Here is a 23,911-nt window from a genome sequence, read left to right as displayed (position 1 = left end):
GTCCCCAGCATAGCCAAAGGGGAAGAAAAATCAACAAAATTGTTTAAGCACCTCCTCCTCCTCCTCCTCCTCTTCTTCTTCTCTCTCTCTCTCTCTCTCTCTCTCTCTCTCTCTCTCTCTCTCACACACACACACACACACACACACACACACACACACACATACACACATATCCTGAGAGGGTATTTGAAAGCAAAAATTGATTTCCTTTTAAAAAAATTAACAGTTAGGGTTTGGAGGAATGTCTGAGGATTTAAGGACAATGACACTGCTCTTTCAGGAGATCACAGCTTGGTTCTCAGCACTCATAAGGTAGCTCACAACTGCCACTTCCTCCAGCCCCTACAGCCCCCAGCCCCTCCAGCCCCTCCAGCCCCTCCAACTCCTCCAGCCCCCAGCCCCTCCAGCCCCTCCAGCTCCTCCAGCCCCTCCAGCCCCTCCAGCCCCTCCAGCTCCTTCAGCCCCTCCACCTCCTCCAGCCCCTCCAGCCCCCAGCCCCTCCAGCCCCTCCAGCCCCTCCAGCTCCTCCAGCTCCTTCAGCCCCTCCAGCTCCTCCAGCCCCTCCAGCTCCTCCAGCTCCTTCAGCCCCTCCAGCCCCTCCAGCTCCTCCAGCTCCTTCAGCCCCTCCAGCTCCTCCAGCCCCTCCAGCTCCTCCAGCTCCTCCAGCTCCTCCAGCTCCTCCAGCTCCTCCAGCTCCTCCAGCTCCTCCAGCCCCTCCAGCCCCTCCAGTTCCAGGGGCTCAGAGGCTCTTCCAGTTTCTATAGTGAACAGACAAGCATAAAAGCAGACAAGACACTCATGCACATAGAACAAAGTAGGACTAAGATAACAGCAACGTGTAAACAATCTACCTTTATGCACATCCAGCATTTTGCAGACACCAACTCTTAATCGTGGCAGATAGTGCTGAACAGGGCTGGGTGTGTAGGTAGGAGAGCAGGGCTAGGAAAGGTAGGATGCCTGAGTGTAGCAAGCAGAAAGGATGTTATCAAAGGAGAAGGCAACAGATGGGAAGCAAGATAAGAAAGGCAGGCTAGGAGAGTTGGAGAAAGAAAGAAAAAAGGAAGAAACAGAGAAGGAAGGGAGGGAGGAAGGAAAGGAGGGAGGGAGGGAGAGAAAAGGAAGGAAAGAAGGGAGGGAGGAGGAGACGAGGGAGGGAGGGAGGAAGAAAGGAAAGGAAAGAATGATCTTGGGTTGTTTTTGGGAAGAAAGAAAAAGAAAAGAAAAGGAAGTGAGGAAGATTAGGAAAAATGGAAACACCCCTAAATGGCTAAAAGGAGAATGGATGAAAGGGGACAGCCCAACACAGGGGAACCACACAGGAAGGAGCAGGCGATCTTCTGCACAGCCTGTCTTGCTTCCTCTGCCCAGTGCTTTGGTGCCCTCCCTGCCCCCATCTGCTGACGTCACTTTATGCTCCTCCTGGGAAAACCCTCTCCCAGAGGATTTGGTGTGTTCTCAGAGCTGGTTCTCCCCAGGAATGTGTCTTGGCACTGAGGAATTTCTCATCAGAGAAAGCAAGAGCCTCAGGAACCACTGGGAAGCTGAAGAGAGGATGGACGCTTCCCAAGGAGACATTAGAAGCCGCAGTAGAGCAATGTCTTCTAAAGATTCTAGCAATCTCTTTAGGGTAACAAATGAAACAGCCTGCTGGTGAGCCCCAGCTCATCATGGGATGGTGGAGGGGGGCAGAGAGAGAGAGAGAGAGAGAGAGAGAGAGAGAGAGAGAGAGAGAGAGATCTTTATATCCATCCACTGCTGCACTTCCAGGCAGATGGAATTCCCCCTTTATGAGTCTGGACACCACTGCATCCAGCATAGCTCAGCCCACTGGGTCGACCCCCCGACAGCTGTTGTTCTTTAACTTTCTTCTGCCTTCTTCTCACTCTGTCTTTCCCCTGGTTCGTTTTTACTTTTGTTTTTAAGCAGGGACTCATATAGCCCAGGCTGGCCTCAAATTCACCATGTGGATGAGGATAGCTTTGAACTTCTGATTTTTCTGCCTCTACATTCTGAGGGCTGGGAGTATAGGATCTTACCAAGTGCTGTGGATGGAACCCAGGTCTTTGGCATGATTGCGTCAACCTCAGCCCCTATACCTTCTTCCTTAAGAGAAACAAGTGTTCCCCCACCTAAGCCTCAAGGGGAGCCAGTACCAGAAGCAAAGGAGGTTTGAGTAGGACTGGTTGTTTAAGTCTAATTTTTTTAACCCGTTCAAAGGATGCTTCTGATGTCGAAGTTTCCTTGCTGCTCCTTGTACCAGTTGTGTGAGAGGTGTGTGTGTGTGTGTGTGTGTGTGTGTGTGTGTGTGTGTGTGTGTGTGTGTCCTCCTCTACAAACAGCAGGCAAACCCTGGTAGGGAGAAGCTACAGTTTGGTCTCCTTCAAAGAGTTTGTCCTAATAGTACCATCCTGGTGGGTGGTCCTGTTTCCTTGGCAAAATCTGACGTGCTAATACATTGCCATGACTGAGGTGTTTGGCCGTCAGAGGGGTTAGCACACTTCCTGACTGACAGAACACCCCTGCCTATGCCTCAGGCCCAGGGTGGCAGAGGCAGTGGGAGGAGCAACCAAGTTTCACTTCCTCGCTAGCCAGAGACTCAGCCACAGAGGGCTCCTGTCTTAAGCGAGGAGGAGCAGCAGCGGCAGCAGTGGATCCCATCTCTCTCTCTTCACTCAGCACCTGGAGGGGTGTCAGCCTTCAGAAGCAAGGACACGAATGGGCAGAGCAGAACTTCTAGGAGGGAACATGAGTACCCAGGATCCCTCGGAGCTGTGGGGCCGGGCAGATGGAGGCTCAGACCTGTTCCAGGATTTGGGGTAAGAGCACCTTTTCAATGAGTAGAACTCTCCTGCTACAGTGGGCATTCGGATGATCAGTGTTGATTCAGGACTCAGTCACCTGACGATCTTCTCTACCTGGGCATTTAATCGATTTGTAGGAACTTCCTTCTGGGGGGTGGACTCATGGTAAACGTGTAAGATATTTTTCTAAAAGTGAGAATGGTTGCATGGAGGGAATGTGACAAAAATCAACTGTCGGGCATCCTCTAGCAGCTGAGGCAGAAGTGGCACGTGCAGGTACAATCATCTGTTTCTGCGCTAGCTTATCACTAACGTGAGGTGGAGGAGCTCTGAGTGAGCCTCTTGGCAGTGTCACTGGTTCCATAAACAGAAAGTCTACACGGCTGTGAGTAAGAGGGATTTTTTTTTCAAAAGAAAAAAGAATGAGGAAGTTTGTTCGGCGGCAATCTTGTTTCTATGGTGCCTTCTTCTCACACAGCACTGTGAGCTCTTGCATAGATCTGTCTCTGTAAAGGCAACACAGGCTTTCGGACACAAGATAACAACAGTCCTGCTTCAGATAGGCAGGTTTGGGTTAGGTGACATCATCAGAATTCATCAGAAGGGACCCTGGTGGCACTGCTCATCCGAACACTTAGCAAAGAAGAAAGGGTTACTCAGACAAGAAAGGGGGTCCTAGGAGATAAAGCCTTACACCCACATGCTTGTGTTTCCCAAGCAAGAGGAAGCTGGACCTGCTGTCTACCTAAGTAGCTGGAATTCCTCTTCCCCCGGTGACACAAGACATGCTGTCACCTTGCACAGGATGGAAGTGAACACGAAAGGGGGTTAAATCCCATCTTGTCAGTCACATCAGTGAAAGAACGGCGCTGAGACACCCACCTGCCGGAGGCTCCATCCTCCTCTGAAGATGGCTTGAAAACTCTGTTTGCTCTGCAGAGATTGTAGCATTTTGTATTGTGTTACTGTAAAATTCCTCAGGGCACCACGCTGGCCCAGCAAGTAGAGGTGCTTGTGGCTAAGTCTGGCAACTTGAGATCAACCCCTGGAACCAACTCTGCAGAGTTATCTTCTCGCCCCCACACAGATGACATGATGGGCAAGCACCCACCTGCTCATGCGCCTGCGCATACAAACACACACGTACACACACACACGTACACACACATACACATGTACACACACACAAATATACACACACAGCATGTACATGTGTAATAATAATCGATTAATAAAACTTCTAAAAGCAGCTCTCAATAATTCTCTGTATTTAGACTTAAAGCTAAGATCTCTTTAAGTTCAGATTTAAAGCGAAGGACCTGCACTGTCATTTGGTATCGTCAGGTAGGATTTTCAATAAAGGAAATTCCTTAGGCAGTCATCAGAGCTCCAAAAACGCTCCACATTTCTCTTCATATAAAAAACAAAAGTAAGGGCCCCTGTGTGAGCACCCAGACCAGAATCACGGAGGCAAACATCTCAGTGATTACTGACCGGTTCCTAAGGCTTCTACCTGTGCTCTCTGCCACTGAAGTTAAGACACCTCAAAGGAGAAGATAGATCCAGAAAATATTCGACCCTGTCTCTTAAACTAAACAAACCCTGAAAGCAGGATCTATGCTTTGGAAAAGTCAGCACACTCAGAGGACACAAATGAACCCGGCCATGTGTCTTCAGACAGGATGAAGCTAATGCAGGTGAACCACAGGTTTCCTTCCCGGGGAAAGAGGAGACACCTCACACTAAGTCCAGGGGGCCCTTATTATAATTCTGGAATGAGTGGTACGTTTGTATCCAGATTTCTCTATTTCAGAAGACCTGGAAATTTTCTTGAATGTCAGAGCTTTGCCTCAAGAACCATGCAAAGTTCAGATGCTGAAGACACGGCTCTGTAGTGTGGGTTTCAACCATCTCTATAGAGTGGTCTATATAGTTTATTTGCTTATTCTTACTCTTGTTTTTATACTTGACACAGGGGCTGACACCGCTCAGCCTCCAATTCAAGGTAACTAAGGATGACTTGAATTTCTCGATAGTCCTGACTCAACCTCTCAAGGGCCGGGGTTAGAGGTGTAGAGCACCACACCCCACTTTATGCAGGGCTTCCAGTAATCAAGGCAAGCACTCTACCAACTGAATCACTTCTTCGGCATCTGTTTTGTTTTAATTCTTGGTGCCCAGGCTATGCCCCCCTCCCCAACAAAACAAAAAGAAAGAAAAGGAAAGAAAGGAAGAAAGAAAGAGGAGAGAAGGAAGGAAAGGAGGGAGGGAGGAGGGAAGGAAGGAAGGAAGGGAGGGAGAGAGGAGGGAAGGAAAAGGAAATGAAATGTGCCTCTGGGCTAACATTTGTTTTCTTCCTCTACACGCCTTTAAAGCAAAACTGGAATTGAGAATCAAGGTATGAAATGTATATTCTCTGAAGTGTTCGGTAAAGTTTTATCATTTACTTGGGGTGTGCCCCTAAATTATAAAATCACTAATAAGTTCTGGCATTCCGTTTGAGAGGTTGGGGCCTGCGGCCAATAACTTCATTGAAGTGCATTTTACATACTATAAAAGTCACCCATTTCAACTTTGAGGGTACAGCTGTCACTGTAGTCGATGTTAGCATATTTTCACCTCCCTTGAAAACCAGTAAGGAGCACAGGTCATTTAAATAAAATCAGTGGTCTACCTGTGCGGGGGCCTAAGAAAGCCTTGATTTCTACAACTCTTTTATTTTTCAACTAGGGAACAAACAAATTTCAAACTGCTAAGGACTTAACCTCCATCCTGCAAACAGAATGTTTAAGCACCAACAGAAGCCAGCCCTTGCCTCTGGCACACCAGTGATAGTCTTTCCATAGGAGATAGCTGAGGACTGTTGGCAAGGACCTGTTGCCTCTGGCAGAATTCCGAATATAAATGAAACTCATTCTTTGAACCTTTAATCCAGTTTGGTGAGGCATGATCTATACCAAGCCTGCAGAATAATCCAGTTTTTTCAAAGCTCCATAAAAATTCTATGTATGTATGTACGTAAGTATGAATGAATATATATATATATATATGTATGTATGTATGTGTTAGTTAATGGATAGATAAAGATAGATAAAATCTAGGTTTAGTGACTTGAATTTTAAAATGATTTTAATGGGTTATTTCAGTCATTAGATACTTCTTTTTTTGTTATTAATTTGCTTCATGCAGTGCCAGGGATGAAACCAGGGGCCTTGTATATTTTATTATATGTAAAGAGATAATTTAGTGGAAGCATACGCACAGAGAAAGGGTTAGGGGGCTGATCTTGGTTCTTTGGTCCTTGTTTTGCTTCAGGCTTTGGAATTTGTAAATACGGTGAGCCAGACCCAGAACAGTAGTAAAGCATCCCTGGCCCTTCCAGAACACGCAGGACTTTGGCAGAACACTGGCTGCATAGTCTCTAAAGGAGACTTGGACCCAGTCAGGTCTTTCAGCTCCTTTGCAGTATCAATCCAGACCTGTTTATTTTCTTCGTCAGTGCATTAGGGAGCCCCAAAGGAGAAGGGAAACAAAGCCCTATTTGTTGTGGGGGTGTAAGGACAAACAAGGCAGGCCCAGGGAGCCAGGCAGGGGAGGCTCAGCTCTGGGAACAGCTAGGTCTACTCCTCCGTTTTCCAAAGCAAGATGTGGTGTGGGTCAGTCACTGAGAGGATCAACACTCTAGCCATCCAGCAGTAGCTCCCCACACCCAGCACTCGGCCAAGGCACAGAGCCCCAGCAGCACCAGAACTTGCAGGGTAGGAGGTGGTGTGGATGGGCCTCATGTCCAGTTTTCTATTTGTTAAGGGGTTGTATAACCCAACCACTGACATGCCTTCACAGAGAGCGTGTGACAGAAGAACTGCCAGGACACGCTTCAGGTTCACCAGGACACACGGACAAGGGGAAAGGGATGGGGATTCCTGTGGCTCAATTACAGTTCAGACACAGGTGGCTCAAGGAGAGCTACGGAGGAGTTTCCAAGTTTTTAATGGATAGCCACCGACTCTTGAGGAAGGCGGTACAGGAAGGACCAAGGTCGGCATGACAACTTCTGCCATTTAGATGAAAGACTGCAAAGATAAGGTGGATGTAAAGTAAGCCTTCCTTATGGACCCTTGCCTGGAAAGTCAAAACAAGAAATGCTCTCTCTATTGACCCTACGAAGAGGAAGAAGAAGAGGAGGAGGAGATGGTAGAGGAGGAGGAGGAGGAGGAGGAGGAGAGGAGGAGGAGGAGGAGGAGGATGAGGAAGAGGAAGAAGAGGAAGAAGAAGAAGAAGAAGAAGAAGAAGAAGAAGAAGAAGAAGAAGAAGAAGAAGAAGAAGAAGAAGAAGAGGCCTTATAATTGTGTTCTTTTCTAAGAGGCCTTGGAATCTGAGCTGCCAGCTACCAGGAGTGCCCATGGCCTCTGCTCACTGATTTATTCCACTCACCTTCCTAGCCTCGGACAAAGTACATAGGAGTTAGCCTCAGATGGAGGAGATGATGGTTCCAGCCCAAAAGTAATACAAGGGCCATTTCCACAGAAACTGTAAGCCAAAGCAAAGATCTTGGTACACAAAGATGCATTAAAGAATATACACACAAAGGACTTGATAGTGCCCAAACACAACATGGGTTGTGGGCAATGGCATGTGAATTTTATATACAGTTGTCACACATGTCCGTGCACACACACACACACACACACACACACACACACACACACCTTTCCCCTATTTCAAACTGTTCAACCATTCTTGGCCCTCAGTCCACACAAAACAAGCCGTCGGCCGGACTGACCCTTGCTGGCACAGTACATGATGACAAATGCAATTCGTCCCCATTACAGCCACTTTATTCACACTCGCTCTGGCCTCCAAAGACACCCTTCCTCCAGCTTTACCGGTAAGCACCTGAGGAATCTGGCTGGCTGAAGTTCCACAGTGTCTGGGGCCACCGCCCATGCCTTGCTCACAAGTCAAAAGGCTTCCCTCCGTGACAGTCGAGAGTTATGCTCTCGGGCTATGCCCCAAGCCCATGCCATCCACACATCCTGCTGCATTCAGCCTTCCCAACTATCACGGTGCAGTATTAGGCATTCGTGTCGTGGAGCAGACAGTGATGTGGAAAAGTCAAGTGCAGTGAGCACCTCGCGGGCTTCCTACGCAGTGGATCTGAGAAGCACGAGTGGCCTACCCCACAGCTGTGGACTCCCACCTTGTGTTGCCGCTTTGCAGTAATGGCGACCACTCAGCCTAGCAGACTTACCGCTCACGAGCACTGTCTTGCCCCCTTTGCTGGTAGGAACTCCTTTAATTCCCATACTGTTGGTGTTGCCCAGGCCATGCGCACTTACGGATGCAAAAGAGAGGAACCAATCAGTCTCTTGCCCTGTGCCAGGTTTACAGAGCCTAAAAGCGTCACCACAAAGTCAACTTCCTAGTTTTACCCAAACTTCTCCCTTTTTATTAAACTGGTACACTTTTTAGTACATATATAGACTAAAGGGAAAAAAGAAAGTTCTATGACTTCAACAAGTCGACACAACTTATTATTTAAAAAAGTCACATCTTTGACTACTAGGTGGGCCTCATGGATAGACCAATATCCCAATGAGCCAGAACCTTAATGAATTCTGTGCACATTCAATTTTCTGAGCTAGAAAAACAAAACAAACAAACAACAGTAAAATCAGGCTAAGGACGCCACCAAGTCAAAAATGGCCACAGAGATGTGACGGCAGATAGAGCGATGAGGCTCATTCTTCTGCATCTGAAATCTTGAATTCTAAAAATGGTGGGCGGTTTGTTCTCCTGTGGCGGTGAGGGGCTATGCAAGCCGTGAACTGACTGGGATGTTTTGGCTCAAGTGAGTTTCCTCATCAGTTGTGTTCCTCTTATGGGCGATATCCTTCCACTTACATGTTGGAGACCTGCCCCATGAGTTCTTCACCTTGGGAGTGGCTGCTTCGCTGCATTCTTTGCTCTTCCACTCATTCATAAATCCATCCATTGAACGAGGACGTTGCGCAAGTCCGGGAGGATAGGAAAAGGAAGCATGGACTGCGCATGCGCATAGCAAGCAGATGCAATAGTGTGGGCTTGAGGGCCATACAGTGTCCGGGAAAACACTGTCACAGGAAGGATAACCTGTAGGTGCGAGAGGTCGCCCCGGACTATGTTTGTCAGCTGAATAAGAAAATATAGTACTATACGGGGCAGGAGTCCTGAGTAAAGGGAAACCTGGCAAAACTGAGTGCTATGACAAGCAGCCCATTATCTGTCCTCTCAAAGTATTTACACCTTTAAAATGCATACAGGTCGCCATTGAATTTATATTGACATGAGCATTACATGAAATTATGCTCTATTTTGGAGATATATGGGACTGTAGAGGGCTGACATACTTCGATATGTCTGTTTTACTTTACAGTTGCTCGTCACACACTATATAAAACACATGGTGAAAAATATATTCTCCCTAAAAAATAGCTACCACCAGCCCAGAGAGAAGGCCCCATGGTAAAGCAGTTGTCATCAAACCTGACAGTCTGAGTTTGATCCTAGTGTTGGAAGGAATGGCCAATTTCCCATGCATGCAAGCCAGTGGGTGTTTTTAATGTAAGCATTGTTTAAACTACTTCTCGCTTTTCTTAGTGTTTGAAATTACTTATACTAAACAGTCAAATTATATGAATGTGGCAATTATTAGAAATTGGGGGAATTTTTAAAGGTCAGTCATTTCTACCCAAAGAACATGTCTACTTAAAATGGCATTATTTAAAATCTTTCCTGTCTTCTAAGTATATTTTTCAGTGAATATTCATGTCACATATAGACATACAGACCGACCTATAGTCATAATTTTTGCTCTGGTTTTTTGGTAGGAAATCCATTATCTTGGCCTCTGAGCAAGTGTAGGTCTCAGCTTAGGGAGGGGGTGGGGAGGGTGCATTTCTCCATGTTAATCTTTGGATACTTGGGTTAGTCTGGATTCCCAGAGGGTCTGAGATAGATTTGATCACGGGATGGTATGAAATGAATCACCGGCCATTTGGAAGAATATAGACTTAATTACACAGCCATTACATTTTACGTTTCAGATGGATACTGAGGTGGTTGTACACGATGAGCAGTCATGGTTCAGGAGCCTAGAAGTCCTTAGGCACAGACTGGTGATTGAGGAAAGGACACAGTAAGGAGTGTGGGTGGAAGCCAGCTCACATGCCAACAAAGCACAGCTCTACTACTTTTGAATATTTTTGTTGTTTTGTTGTTTTGTGGTCCCCTCTCCCCAGAGCTAGGGTGTTTGTTTTTTTTTTTTTTAAATATTTTAAAGAAGAGGGCACTGGGAAAACCTTAACACTCACAAACATCTTCTAAATCCCTTCTGTGTTTGCCTGAGGGCTTTTTATTCCTAAAGCTTCCCGGGTTCATATTTCCGTCCCTATTGTTTTGACTCGCACCTGTGCCTTTCACAATATGGGTGTACAATGGACACTTTGCAGGTGTGGATGCTGTGGGCTGACTGCTCTCCTCCTCTTGGAAGGGAGCCCCTAGGAGCAGGGGGTGTAGATCATTCAGCTTACCTTTTCTGTATGAGCCTACCTTTTGTCAGAGAATAGACGTGTAAGTGTTTGCTGACTCAAAGCCAAGACCAGAACTCAAGGCTGCTGACTTCTGTCTAGGGATGTCACTCTCTAGACTGAGTCCCCTTCCATTCAAGGCTTTTTAACTGGCGAACTAAACCAATACTGGTTAGAAGTTGGAACCACACAGTATGCAGCTAAGAGATGAAATAAAGACATAGCCTGCCTGTGAGTCTTTACATCTCTTGAGGTATAGGACTCTTTCCTGTACCCACAGGGGATAGCTTTCCACCGGTAAGCACGGTCTAAGGCAGCCAACCCGAGTCAGCATTTTCTGAGGGACACAAGAGTGATCGTAGCAAGTGCACAGTCAACTTGATTTCCTGAGGAGATGGAGCCTCCTGAGGGAACCTTGGCTTTGGGATCCTTAGCCAGCCAGTCTGAGGAACTTCACGTTCTTACTCACAGAACTTTTTTTTCCCCAGTGCAAACGATTTCCTCTGTCACACCCTTTGGAGAACGATGCTGTAACACTGCAGGCTGCCCTGGGAACTGAACACAAGCAACTTGTAGTGAGGAGATGCAATGTCTACCCCTCTCTCCGATCAGTGGCTGTGTCTCTCACCCCAGTATCTAACTTCTCCGGGCATGTGGATCTGTCTCAGGGTCTGCTCTGTGAGCCTCTCGTTGTGGGACCGCTGTGTTCTCTGCCTCTGTCTCATGGATGACTGGGTCTCTGTGTACGTTCACTGAGTCACTACTTACCGTCCCTACCACACGCAGTACACACACTTCTGCTGGCTGTGGGAGGAGTGAGCTCTGTGCTGTTCACCTCCCTCACTATCCCTTCCTTTTTCTTGTTTTCAATCTTTTCACTTCTTTTATTCCACTTGGAGGAGGATCCTGATGAGAGAAGTCCCCTCCCTTTTTCTTTATCCATTTGTTCCCTTATCTACTCAGATTTGGTTTAAATACATAACGTAACCTGGCCTTGAACTCCCAGTACGCCTGCCTTGCTCTCCTGGGTGCCGAGGTTACTGACCTGCACAGCACGTTTTTTTGTTTTTTGCTTTTCTCTCTTTGACTCACATGTTTCTGAGTCTCTGTCCCTCTTCCTCTGTCTGTCTTGGTGTTTCCATTTTCCAGACTGCCAGGTCTCATTATCAGACTCCGCGCACAGGTTGATCCTGGTCTCTAACGACCTCTGTGTTCGGGTTGGTCTTGTGCTCTGTGCATTGAGATGTTGAGTTCTGTACCCAGGATCAGGCTGTAGTCTGGACGAAGGCTTCATATTGACCAATGTGCTATAAAGAATGCTCCCTTGGGCAGGAGGGAAAGGAAGGCAGGACTGGAGATCAAGTAGGGGGTGAGGGCATCTCAGGTAGAGACCGAGAGGAGAAGGAAAAAATGATGGGGGAAGGAGGCTGCCGTGAGTCAAGATGAGCTATGAGGATAGACCATGAGCACATGGCCAAGAGAAACTCGCCCTCAGGATATACATGGAGCAAAGCAAATAGAGCTAGACCCAGTTGGCAAGTAACCGCAGGGTCTATGGCTGGGATGTAGGTTACGATAACTCAGAACCCAGCCAGTTTAGGCTTACAGATTGTTACTAAAAATACAAGGTTTCTGTGTCGTCTATTCAGGTGCCCTACAGTGATAGAGGCAAAAAAACCTCGTAAAAATACTTCTATATTTCTCCTTTCATCTCTGCTTTGGTTTCTTGTTTGTTTTTTTTGTTTGTTTGTTTAGTTGTTTGTTTGTTTGGCTGGTTGGTTGTGAGCTGAGGTTTAACACCCAGTTTTACGAGTAGATATTTGCATGCAGTGCCCCCACCAGGTCTGCTTCCTAAAGCTTTGGACAACTAGCCTCACCTGCGAGTAGGGTGCATAGGCGGGACATTTAGAGCAGTGGTGTGGAAAGTCCCAACCTAGCTGATTCCATCACCGGAAACTCCCGGCTGGAAAGACGGTGGGGAGGCTCAGTCTTGCCTGTACAGGGCGCTGCACCTACCTGAGCTGTTTTTTAACTTCCCCAAGTCTGTGTAAAGCCTCTGCTCATCTCTCTCTACTTGAGAAGTGAAGTTCCACCCTATGGGCATCTTCTGTGAACAATGCCATCTTGTCTTAGATAACAGCCTGACTGCAATACAGCACTGAGAGCTCTGGGACTAAATGACAGATGTCTTTATCCTACACTGGCCATTTCTGATGACACCGAGAGGCCAAGAGATTGAACTTTCCCACGGTTGAAGCATCTAGCACTGACTGGATGTACAAAGGTACACACATGAGATCGACATCCCACCAATCCTGAAGAACAACTCGGGAGCTAAGGTCAGATCAAGCCAAGTGAGGACAGTTTGGATCGGGGAAACCCAGTAGAGATCTCGTGGTTTTTTCCTCACTGTGTTCAGAGGGAATGTGAAGCCAGGCTGTAGGTTCAACCACACAGATCAATCATCTGTGCCAGAGCCTTAGAGAAGAGACACATTATCCATTTGTCCTTTGGGGCCCAAAGACTTCAGAGGGTGTCACCGTCATTGTAAAAATGAGAATAATTTTGAAACAGAATTTAAAAAGAAAGACATCTTTTTTGAGTGTTTATGCCAGCTGTGGGCTTCTTTTTTCTGCTTTCCTATAATCTAGAGTTTCTCTTCCTGCTTTTGGTTCAAATACATGTCCCTTTATAACTCAATATGAATCCAGGTTCCAGGTCACTTCTCTTTGCCAGGAAGGGAGGCATATGATTAAATACATTAATGGTCTGTAGGCATGGGCAGCTAAGAAATTTTCTCACAGAGAAATAAACACTCTGGCGCTGAGGGCTTTGCTTAGTAGAGTGCTTACCTAACATGTGTAAGCCCCTGGGTTCAGTCAGGAGGAAGGGAAGGAGGGAGGGAGGGATGGAAAAAATACCTTATGAGGATACAGACCACCAGTTTTTCTAATGTTATTTTGCATTGCTCACCAACATGTGCTTCAGGTAGGCATCCTACTGTCCATATGTACCACACAGAAACTGACCCCAGTGTCTCTGTTTGTCCTCCTTCCTCTTGACATCCCCTTCCTCTCACTACCTAATGGATTAGATATATATCCACTGTCAAGCCCAGAGCACGATCCTTCATCTCCCTCTGTAAAGCTCCCTGGCTCCTTGCTTCCTTCCTAGAGGTCCAGCGACTACAACACTAAGTGGGCAGCCACAGGAGATTTCTGACTGATAACCCGCAGATCCTTCCTCCTTTCTCTCCTGAAACTCACATAGTTCTTCACCTTGCTCTTTTCCTCAGATGCCAAACATCAAACTCAAGCCATTAGGGCTACTGAGTGAAAGTTCAGAGGGTCTTTCTCGTTCATGTTTCTCAGATTCTTAGCAGGGTAGAGATCACTTGAGCCCCCACAGTCAGGGGTATGGGAGACAAGAATAAAAATTTCTACCAAGACCTCAGGTGCTGCTGGTGTCACTAGCCCAAATTTTGAGTAGCAAGGCTGGCTTTGTATTGATTTCTAAACACCAACAGCAACTCCTTAGAGGTCTGGTAGTGAACTGAGTGGTTTATATAAATATTTGTGCAAAGTAAGTATCAAAACTATTTACATAAATAGCATTTAGAAAGATTTTTTTTCCTTGTAACATTTTTTGAGTGTGCCTTTAACATACTGTGTGTTATCTCAAGAATTTTAAAGTCTTTCCTTCAAAGGACATAGCATAAACGAGACATAAACTTAGACCAGTAAATTAAAAGAATAAAACCCAAAGGGTAAACCTAGAAGGTTCCAGCAGGAGGAGGCACCGGGATGGAGGCAGGAGGAGCTGAACTGAGAATGAGCCTCTGGATCCAACCTGCCTGAGCTCTCTGTGGTTGACTTGATTTCCTGTACCTTGCTGAGAGGCAGCTACGAAAACTATTTAGTGGGTGGGTGTTTCCTAATTTGCTACCTTATCATGGGCGAGATAAGGCCTCCGTTTCCTTCAAGGTCAACTGCTAGTTTTGATATTCTTATAAACCCAATGCAAGTATTCTGCCCAAGCCTATAATAAGACCTTTACTCTTACTGCCACTGACCTCAAGACACAGCTGTGAGAAATCCATAAGCCACAGGGATAAAAGGTGACCCTGACATGTTGCTTCTAAAACAGTCACCAGCCATAGTTTCTTTTCTTTTTCTTTTTCTCTTTCTTTTTCTTTTTCTTTTTTCTTTTTTTTTTTTTTGTTTCTTTAGAGAAAGTAAGGCCAAAAGAGTTTGGAAAATAAACCTTACTCAAGACTGCATAATCACATGTCGCCAGCAGCTAAGAGAATGCCTACCGTGTTAGTGATAGAGAATTTAGTAAAGCTTGTGGTCTGTTCCCTTTTGCAAAAGTTAAGGAACTGTGGAAATTGTATAACAGAAGATAGCATCTCAATATTTGAAAATACAGGTTTTTCTCTCTCAGAAAGAAATTCATTTCATGTCATTTTGATTCGAGACAACCTTAGGGAGGGACCACAGAGTTCCTAAACTAAAGTGGGGACCAGAGTTGCTAAGCTAAAACAGGGACCCAAGGTGGACACTCATTAGTTCCCCTTTTCTCTTCGTGGTGCCCACTAGTCAACTGGCTTCTTACTACACTTCATTCTAAAAATACCAGTCTTGCAAAGGTACAGAGAAAAATAACGGTGAGGGAACTTTTGTCCACAATAGTCTCTGGGTGAGCTCCTTCATGCAATTTCTCAAGAGACCAGAGCAAGCTCAAGTGATGGTGTGCATGCCCTCAGGCAAGACCAGGCAAGCAAGGCGCTGCTGTTCTGCACCTCGGAACTTAGCTTTTAGGGACAATTCAAAATTCAAAGCTTAAAAGGCACTCAGGAGATGAGTGCTTTGGGAGATAAAGGGCGCAGAAGCCTGAGATAAAAGGAGATGTTAAAGATGCTACTCAGAGAAGGGGGCATGTGCTAGACTCCATCAGCAACTGTGCAACTTCCTCTGTGAGAGGAGATTTGCCAGCGAAAGTGTCCTTGGTCAATGCAGGTCCCTTCCACAGCCCCTACTGCTAGGGGTCCCTGCAGTTGACAACTACCTCCAGTGCCCAGCTTTCAGAACTAAATCGAAACAATACGAAAGTAGAATAAGGATTGTAACCACCGTGGAGACATGGCCAGGTATAGCTGAGGGAATCTCACTGACTGGGGATGGTAACTGGCCTGCCGTTTTCAACTTCACCGGTATTCACGTGAGCAGTCCTCACCGCCGGCCTATGAGGGATAGATATTGTTTTTATTTTAATTTATTTAACTTTATTTCGTATGCATTGGTGTCAATTCCCCTTGGAACTGGAGTTAGAGACAGCTGCGAGCTGCCATGTGGGTGCTGGGGATTGAACCCGGTCACTCTGGAAGAGCAGTCAGTGCTCTTAACCAACCAGTAAGCCATCTCTCCAGCCCCACACAGATATCGTTCATCTGACATTGGCTATAAGGGAGCTGAAGTGGCTCAGACAGGTGAAGTTTGCCTACGGTCTTATTTCAAGTGAAAGGCATCACCTGGATTGGGACCCAGGCAATGTGACTCCAGGGTCATTACCCCGGTTACCACACTGGTCGAAGACCAAGAGAAGGACCTGTCTCTAGGAGAAAGGCCCAGAGCACATGGGCGTGGCCTAGAATGCTTTTATCCCTGTAGAATTAGGATGTGGGGTTAAAACCGAACACTAGCGAAATTCATAGGCTATCTCTGAGGAGGAGACTCGGTTATGTGGGACACTGTCTCCTGGAGGAAGAAACAGGGAAACTGAGGCTCCAGGATAAGAAAAGGACTCTATTTTTATCGTCTTCTCTTAACCATACACATAGATTACCTTTTCTAAACCACGAAGATCAATTAAAAGCACAGGAATGTGAAAAGGGCAGCTTGAATCTCCTTGGGACTTTCCCAGCTCCTTCGATATTCATCAACTTGAAACCGTGTTCGGCCTGACACCGATGCTCACTCTGAAACACCAGGGCTCTTTGCTCACAGCTTCCGTTCTCTCATGACCCCGGACGGACGACTTGGTTTTCATCATGAAATTTGCCTACTCTTGGAAAAGAGCGAGAGCCGACAAAAGAAAGGGAAATCGGCCAGTGCTTTTATGGACGTTTTTTCTTTACTCTTTATTTTTTCTTTTTCCGTCTTCGTGTTTGACAGTGCTTGAGCGTGCGTATGTACGTACGTATGCTTGCATGTGTGGACATGTGCTTGGGTGTGGAGGGAGTGCTTGGGAATGTGGAGGCTCAGAGTTGGTGTTGGAAACCCATTCTTCACAGTTTTTCCACCTAATTCATCGAGGCTCCGCCTCTCAATCGAACCCAGAGCTTGTGGGCGTGGCTAGTCTTGCTAGCCAGCCTGCTCTGAGATTCATATTCTCTCTCTCTCTCTCTCTCTCTCTCTCTCGCTCTCTCGCTCTCTCGCTCTCTCGCTCTCTCGCTCTCTCGCTCTCTCGCTCTCTCGCTCTCTCGCTCTCTCGCTCTCTCGCTCTCTCGCTCTCTCCCTCTCCCTCTCCCTCTCCCTCTCCCTCTCCCTCTCTCCCTCTCCCTCTCCCTCTCCCTCTCCCTCTCTCCCTCTCCCTCTCTCCCTCCCTCCCCTTCCCCTTCCCTTCCCCTCCTCCTCCTCCCCCTCCCCCTCCCCCTTCCCTTCCTTTCCCCTTCCTCCTCCCCCTCCCCTTTCCCACACCCTTCCCAAGCTATGACTACAAGCAAACTCTGGTCCTCATGCTTGTGGCAAACACTTTAAACCCCAAGCCATCTCCCAGGGCCTCTGTTACAGCTATTTTATTTTACATTAGACTCCTTAAACAACACTATTATTTACTGGGCTGTCTTACAAACTGGGTGGTGTCACAGCTACAAGTTCAAAACAAATTCTATGAGGGTGGTTGCTTCAGAAGGCTATGAGGAAGAACCTGTGTTGGTCATTCGGGCTCTCTGGCTATAATCCTGGTCACACAGCATTCTTCTGTATGGAAATCTGTCCTCTGGCTGTCCCCTTTTACAGGAGGATTCCAACCATGCTGGATTGCACCCGCCTGGCTGGCCTTGTTTTTACTTCTCTCCAGATGAGGTCGCATTCTTAGGAGCTGGAGGTTAGGACGATGTGGGGACTAGTTCTGAACACAGTCAGCCTCTAACTCACTGCTAGGTGCCACTGGTGTTCCCATCCTCATCCATGGAATTCCTGGCTCTCAGGCTGAGAGCTTGGTCTCTGCCATCCTCAAAATGGAGAATATTGCTAGTTAATCTCTGAGAGGCAACTCCAGAGAAGGGTTACCCATGGTTCATCGTGCTGTTTTGGTCTTTCTAGGTGGTACCATAGCAACCTCACCCGCCATGCTGCAGAGGCCCTTCTGCTCTCCAACGGACGCGATGGCAGCTACCTGCTGAGGGACAGCAATGAGCAGACCGGGCTCTACTCTCTCTCCGTGAGGTGGGTGACTAAGGACCTGGTAGATTTCATTAGAAGACCCTGAAACCCACAGGAGCAGGCTGTCTGTCTTGGCTTAATCAACAATGAAACAGCACTGTCATCTGAATTCCTGGACTGGGCCCCCTGTTGCTATTTCTTTCTTTCCTGGGGAAGGCAGAGTGGTTTGTGACCATGCAGTTTTCACAGTCACAGACTTAAACGGATAATGTGCGACTTTAAATATTTTCTATGGATTCTGTCCATCTCCCCCCAGATGGTGTGAGCTAACCTAGTCCCTCCGAGTTGCGCCTGACTGTGAGGATGCCCAACGCATTTAAGGGTTTCTCCTCCCATTTCCCATTGACTCAGTTTGTATCTTGATCCCATGCTGGGTTCTAGACATGCTGGCTTCCAGAGGCAAACATCAAGTGTTCCTGAGTCCTTGTGGCCTTGCCTGGACATACAAGCAAATGCTCTGTGCTGATGACCCTCAGTGGGCCATTGGATGGCTGTGACAGCACTGCCACCAAATCCAGACCCTTGGGAAAGTCATGTGTTCCCTTCTCAGGGCAGTCCCTCAGGCCAGCCTTGCTCTCCCCTTCTCTCCTTTCTGTAAACTCCTGGCCTCCTTGCGCTCTTGGGATGGCAGTGGCTACATCCATCCCTGATGCTGGTCCTAGCTCCTTTTCTCCCAGTTCAGCCATTTTGGTTTATTTGGTCTTGGGTTTTGTCATTGATTAATCTTCCCTCTTCCCCTCCCTCCCCCTCTTCCCCTCCCTTTCTTCCCCTTTTCTCCCCCACCCCCTTCTTTCTTCTTTAGTTTGGGGCCCAAACTCAGGTTCTCGAGCTTTCAACTTACCAATCGCCATAGCTCCCCAACCGGGGAAACACTTTCTAACTTCTTAGCTGTTTTACTCTCCATCAGAGAGAAAAGGAGAGGGGAGGGGGAGGGGCAGGGGAAGGGGAAGGGAGGAAGGATGGAATAAGTCAGATGTGGTAGTGCATAGTTCCAATACTGTTGCTACGGAAACAGACACTGCTTACTGGATAGGCAGCCTAGCCTATTTGGTGAGTTCTAAGCCAGAGATGAATACTGTCTGAGGAACAAAAACCAAAGCTGGCCTCTGGCCTCCACATGCACACAAAGATATGCACATGCGCTTGCGCATATAAGGGTGCCGGTACACATGTGAACGTTCATGCATGCATACACACAAACAGGCACAGAAAAGTATTTCTCTAAACAACTGTTGACAGGCTTCAGTGAGCCCAAAAGCAACAAGTTTAACATACGTGGACCCTTTGGTACCCATTTTCTCTGCTATAATAACAAGTCACCAAAAAAAAAAATGCAATGGCTTAAAACAACACAAATTGACCGTGTCACTGATCTTGCGTGCATTAAGATCCCGGCCTAGCCTGGGCGGCTTCTCTATTCAAATTCTCCCAGCCTGACGTAAAGATGTTTTCAGCTGCAGCTGGGGCTCTCGTCCGAACGCAGAACCCAAGCATCACTTCCTCCTTGCCTCCTCTGCTTGTCTTTCATTTCCCTGCTGTGGTAGCACCAGGGTCCCTGTACCCCTAGCTGTCACTCAGGGAGCAGATGCCACTGTGGTCTGTGCTAGGTGGCCCGTTTGAGTAATACTCATGGCACGGATGTCTACTGCCTTCCTGCCAGCCAGAGCACCCCTCTCTGCCCACTCCTGTGACACAGAGAAAGGTCTGTTCCACGGAGCTCGTGTGTAGAGGTCAGGCCCACACAGAGACTCTTCCTGTTTTGAATATGAACCAATTTGGAGACTTAACAGTACACTAAATCTTTTCAGGACTCCGTCTTGACTAGTCCTTGCCTGGATAATTGGAGCAGGGATGTACACGGAGTTGGGGTCGGGGCATCTACTCGTTCTGTCTGGCATACCTTCCGTTCTCTGGCAGTGTGTCTACACGCCTATTTGAGAAGGAAAAGGAGAGATAGGTAGAGAGTAGGGAACCAATTAGGCAGCCAAAGGGAGGAAAAAGGATATCTATCAATATTTGGAGTTACCCTGATAAGTTTTATTTTTAAATTTTTCTAAACAACAGGGCTAGGGACTAGGGAAATAACTCAGTCAGTAATAGTGAAGTCTATGAAAGGAAAAAGTAACCAAGGTGAACTCCTAGCACCCATGTAGAAAACCAGAAATGTTGGTATGCGCTTCTAATCCTGACACTAGAGAGGAGGACACAGAGGTACCCCTGGGGCTCACTGGCCACACAGCTTTGCTGAACTGATGAACCCCACGTTCAGTGAGAGTCCTTGCCTAAAAAAATCCATGTCAAAGATTCTTGGGAAATGATATCTGGGTTTACCCCCTAGCTTCCACAAACATGTGCATACATGTGCACATGTGCTTATACATGCATGTACCTGCACATATGAGAACACAAGTATATGTACTGTGTGTCAGGATGCTCCCTTGCTTGGTTCTTTCAAGTATCTCAAATAAGCAGGTACAATTATTAGATCACAGATGGTAACTAATGTTTTATCTGCATGTGACTCATCTGATCAGAAGCTATTTATGAATAGATTACATGTATTTCATCTACATGAAAAAATTATAAGTCACTGGTTTTTATTACAGATACCTGATAACACTTGGTGGGGAGGGGCAGGTTGCCAGCAGAAGTGGCAGGACCCATAGGCCTGTTCAGAGTTAGGATTATTTTTATTCATTTATTTGTCCATCCCCTTAATAACAGATCTTTGAAACCATGCATTTTGTACCAGCTCTCTTAATTTGCCGATGTTGTTGGCAAGAAATATAGCCTCATAGGGCCACCAAGACCCAAATCCTGCTACTAAGCAAAGTGTAGTAATAGCATAAAAGAAGGTGAGTTTTTGATCAAGGAGTAAAAAAGGCTCTCAACATAAGGCAGAATTATCATGAGGTAGGATTTTCAGGAAGACTCAAGGTTGTTTAGCAGCAGAGGCCAATGGGAAGAGACAATTGGAGGTAAGGAACAAAACGCAGGGAAACTCCTAGAAGAACAGCAGGTCCCAATGGACAGGGTCCTGAGGCTGGAGCCCCAGATCAGCGACATCCACTGAGAACCTGATAGAACCTTCCTCTTGAGGGCCTGCCTGCCTTCCACATGTTGAATCACTGTCTGGGCGTGAGACCCAGCAACCAACAGTTGACTCTGATACATCCAGAGGTTGGGGTATTGGCCATATAGTGGGAGGTGAGACCAGGGAGAAGAGAAATGAACAAGTGAAGTGAGCAGGGGAGATTTTATGAAGTACTTTTCATCTCAAAAATGAAGTGGAAAATGACAGCCTGAGAAACGTGACACTGTTCACTAGATAATCACACAGGCAAGGGAGAAGACTAGGGTCATGTTACTCATTGACAGAAACAGGCTTCTGACTGACTCCTAGACAAGGGCACATGGGTCCTGTCTGTCACCCCTGTCCCTGAATTCATGACCTTTATGGAGGTTATTATTCAAGAACCTTTGCAGCCAGTGGAAGGGAAGGCAGGGGCACTGTCAGGTGTCTCCTAGTAGAGTGAAGAGCTGTGAGAATCCCCTGCTAGAGGAAGGCTGCTTCGACAGCCTTTAAGATGCTCAGCAGTTGGTGGCCCTGCGTTCAGCATTCTCAAAGACTTGTTTGTGGTGATGCCGACCCATTGCTAAATTCACCTTCAAAAAGAATTGCCGTTCGTTAAATAACATTAAATGCTATTTTTTTCTTTCAGAGCCAAAGACTCCGTCAAACACTTTCATGTTGAATACACTGGGTACTCCTTTAAGTTTGGCTTTAATGAATATTCATCTCTAAAGGATTTCGTCAAGCATTTTGCAAATCAACCTTTGATTGGAAGCGAGACAGGTAAGCTGTCTTAATACCTGGTTTATTAAGATGGTTTACTGATTCATAGTTCTGCATGAGAATTTGCTTGGAATCTGGTGACTTCTGATGGGGCTAAGAACATTGCGTAGCGAGAGACAGGGGAGGAATACATCAAAGATGAAGTCCTTGCTATAGCCACAAGCTCACTGGGAATTTGTGATCCTCTTAACTCAGCCTCACAAGTGCTGAATTATGGGATATGGGGCATTAAAAGCTCATCCAGGCAGGCGGAGCTTTATGTGTTTGAGGTCAGTCTGATCCACATAGTTCCATGGACAGTCAGGTAAATACAGTGAGCCCTTATATAAATAAATACATACATGAATACATAAATAAATGCATAAATACATAAACAAATAAATGATACAGAAAAACAATTTCTTTAGAATATTCTATTTTATAATACATAGAGCAAAGAAAAGAAAACACGAAGTAATTCTTCATCATTTCAGACATGGAAACTGGCAGGAAACTGCTTGTGGCATGAAAGTGATAGGTTTAGAAACGTGTGTGTGAGCAAATACAGAGGCGAATGCCAGCAGCAAACCACTGAGCTGAGAATAGGTCCCCCGTTGAAGGAATCAGAGAAAGAACTGGAAGAGCTTGAAGGGGCTCGAGACCCCAAAAGTACAACAATGTCAAGCAACCAGAGCTTCCAGGGACTAAGCCACTACCTAAAGACTATATATGGACTGACCCTGGACTCTGACCCCATAGGTAGCAATGAATATCCTAGTAAGAGCACCAGTGCAAGGGGAAGCCCTGGGTCCTGCTAAGACTGAACCCCCAGTGAACTAGACTATGGGGGGAGGGCGGCAATGGGGGGAGGGTTGGGAGGGGAACACCCATAAGGAAGGGGAGGGGGGAGGGGGATTTTGCCCGGAAACCGGGAAAGGGAATAACACTTGAAATGTATATAAGAAATACTCAAGTTAATAAAAAAAAATAAAAAAAAAAATATCCAATAAAAAAAAAAAAGAAACGTGTGTGTGAGTGTGTGTGTGTGTGTGTGTGTGTGTGTGTGTGTGTGTGTGTGTGTGTGTGCAGCTGAGACCCAGAGAACTTAATCTGGAGCACTTTCAAAAATAAACTTCACCAGAAATGCCCACAGCAACCAAGTGCTCATATTGAAAATGGAAAACATTTTTATGAGCAATCATAGCCCCTAACTGTCATATTAGTTTATTACCAAGTTTTAGGCCTGTAGCTTGGTATGCATTCAAAATGTCTCATTTCAGAAGTTAGTCAAAGTGGAAGATTAATAATAATAATAATAACATATATATATCAAACCCCACAGTTTGTTGGCCAGCGTCCCACTGGTCTAACCTCTGTTGATACTTGAGCTAAATGACCACACAGGGGGGAAGTTTATTTTGTCTGACGGCACCCGGGTTTTAGGCCATGACCCTTTACCCCTTGTCATCATTGATGGGAGTACACAGCAGTGAGATCCACTCAGCTCATGACCAGGAAGCAAGGAAGATGGAGGTGGGGTGGGGACCTAGTCCCATTTTGATGTCCCCTTCAAGGTCACACCGATTGGTCTAACCAAAGGTTAGATCAATGTCCTAACCTTTTCACATGGTCCTACCTTCTTATAAGACCAAGCAGGGGGGTCAAACCCCTTAGCACATGGACCTCTGATGGACAGTCTCTCCACCCTGAAGCGCACACTGTGCTAGCTAGCCCTTGAGTTTTCTAACTTGTTAGTCTATAATCAGTGAAGTGAAGGGTCACCTCTGAATGTATGGTTTAGAATCCCAGCTTTATTTGCTCTAAATGGTGAGGAATCTCAGGGTTTCGACAATGGGGAAAGTGCAAGAGCCTTTAGCACGAGAGATGGTACCACAGCTGGTTGCCGTGACTTTGTACATTTTTCTCAGTAAACTCGGGAGTGGTCTTTCTGCTCATCAGTGTGGCAAGGTGAGCTGACATCATCGATCACTGACTCCTGTTCCGCTTATGTCACTGGGACAGACCCCAGTATGAATCAGTGTCTAGCACAGATGAACGACTCGCAGAAACCACACACTACCTGCTTCCCTCTATACCAAAAGGTTTGTGGTAGAGTACTCTGATCGTGAACCTAAAGCTGCCGATCTGTCTTTCTTTCCGGATGGAAACCCTTGCGATCAGCCCTGACAGTTTCTTCAGTGTTTAACTTGTTCTCACAAACAAATACAGGTGGGAATATTCATTTCCACTGCTACCTTG

General features: G+C 46.5%; 1 protein-coding gene across 2 annotated transcripts in view; it reads left to right on the top strand.

The window, feature by feature from the left end:
* Positions 1-2,588: 2,588 nt before the first annotated feature.
* Dapp1 (dual adaptor of phosphotyrosine and 3-phosphoinositides 1) overlaps positions 2,589-23,911 on the top strand; it is a 49,550-nt gene continuing 28,227 nt past the window's right edge. Inside the window, exons 1-3 of one of the 2 annotated variants that reach the window (XM_039102724.2) lie at positions 2,589-2,819; positions 17,698-17,820; positions 21,540-21,673. In XM_039102724.2, coding sequence (XP_038958652.1) covers positions 2,719-2,819; positions 17,698-17,820; positions 21,540-21,673 — 358 coding nt within the window. In that variant the 5' untranslated portion in view covers positions 2,589-2,718. The remainder of the gene's footprint in view (positions 2,820-17,697; positions 17,821-21,539; positions 21,674-23,911) is intronic. The other variant, NM_001108568.2, reaches the window with a different exon arrangement.

Source organism: Rattus norvegicus, chromosome 2 (genome assembly GCF_036323735.1).
Source record: "Rattus norvegicus strain BN/NHsdMcwi chromosome 2, GRCr8, whole genome shotgun sequence".
NCBI classification, from domain to species: Eukaryota; Metazoa; Chordata; class Mammalia; order Rodentia; family Muridae; genus Rattus; species Rattus norvegicus.
The sequence above is the reverse complement of the archived record's forward strand: the minus strand, read 5'-3'. Positions and strand labels throughout refer to the sequence as shown.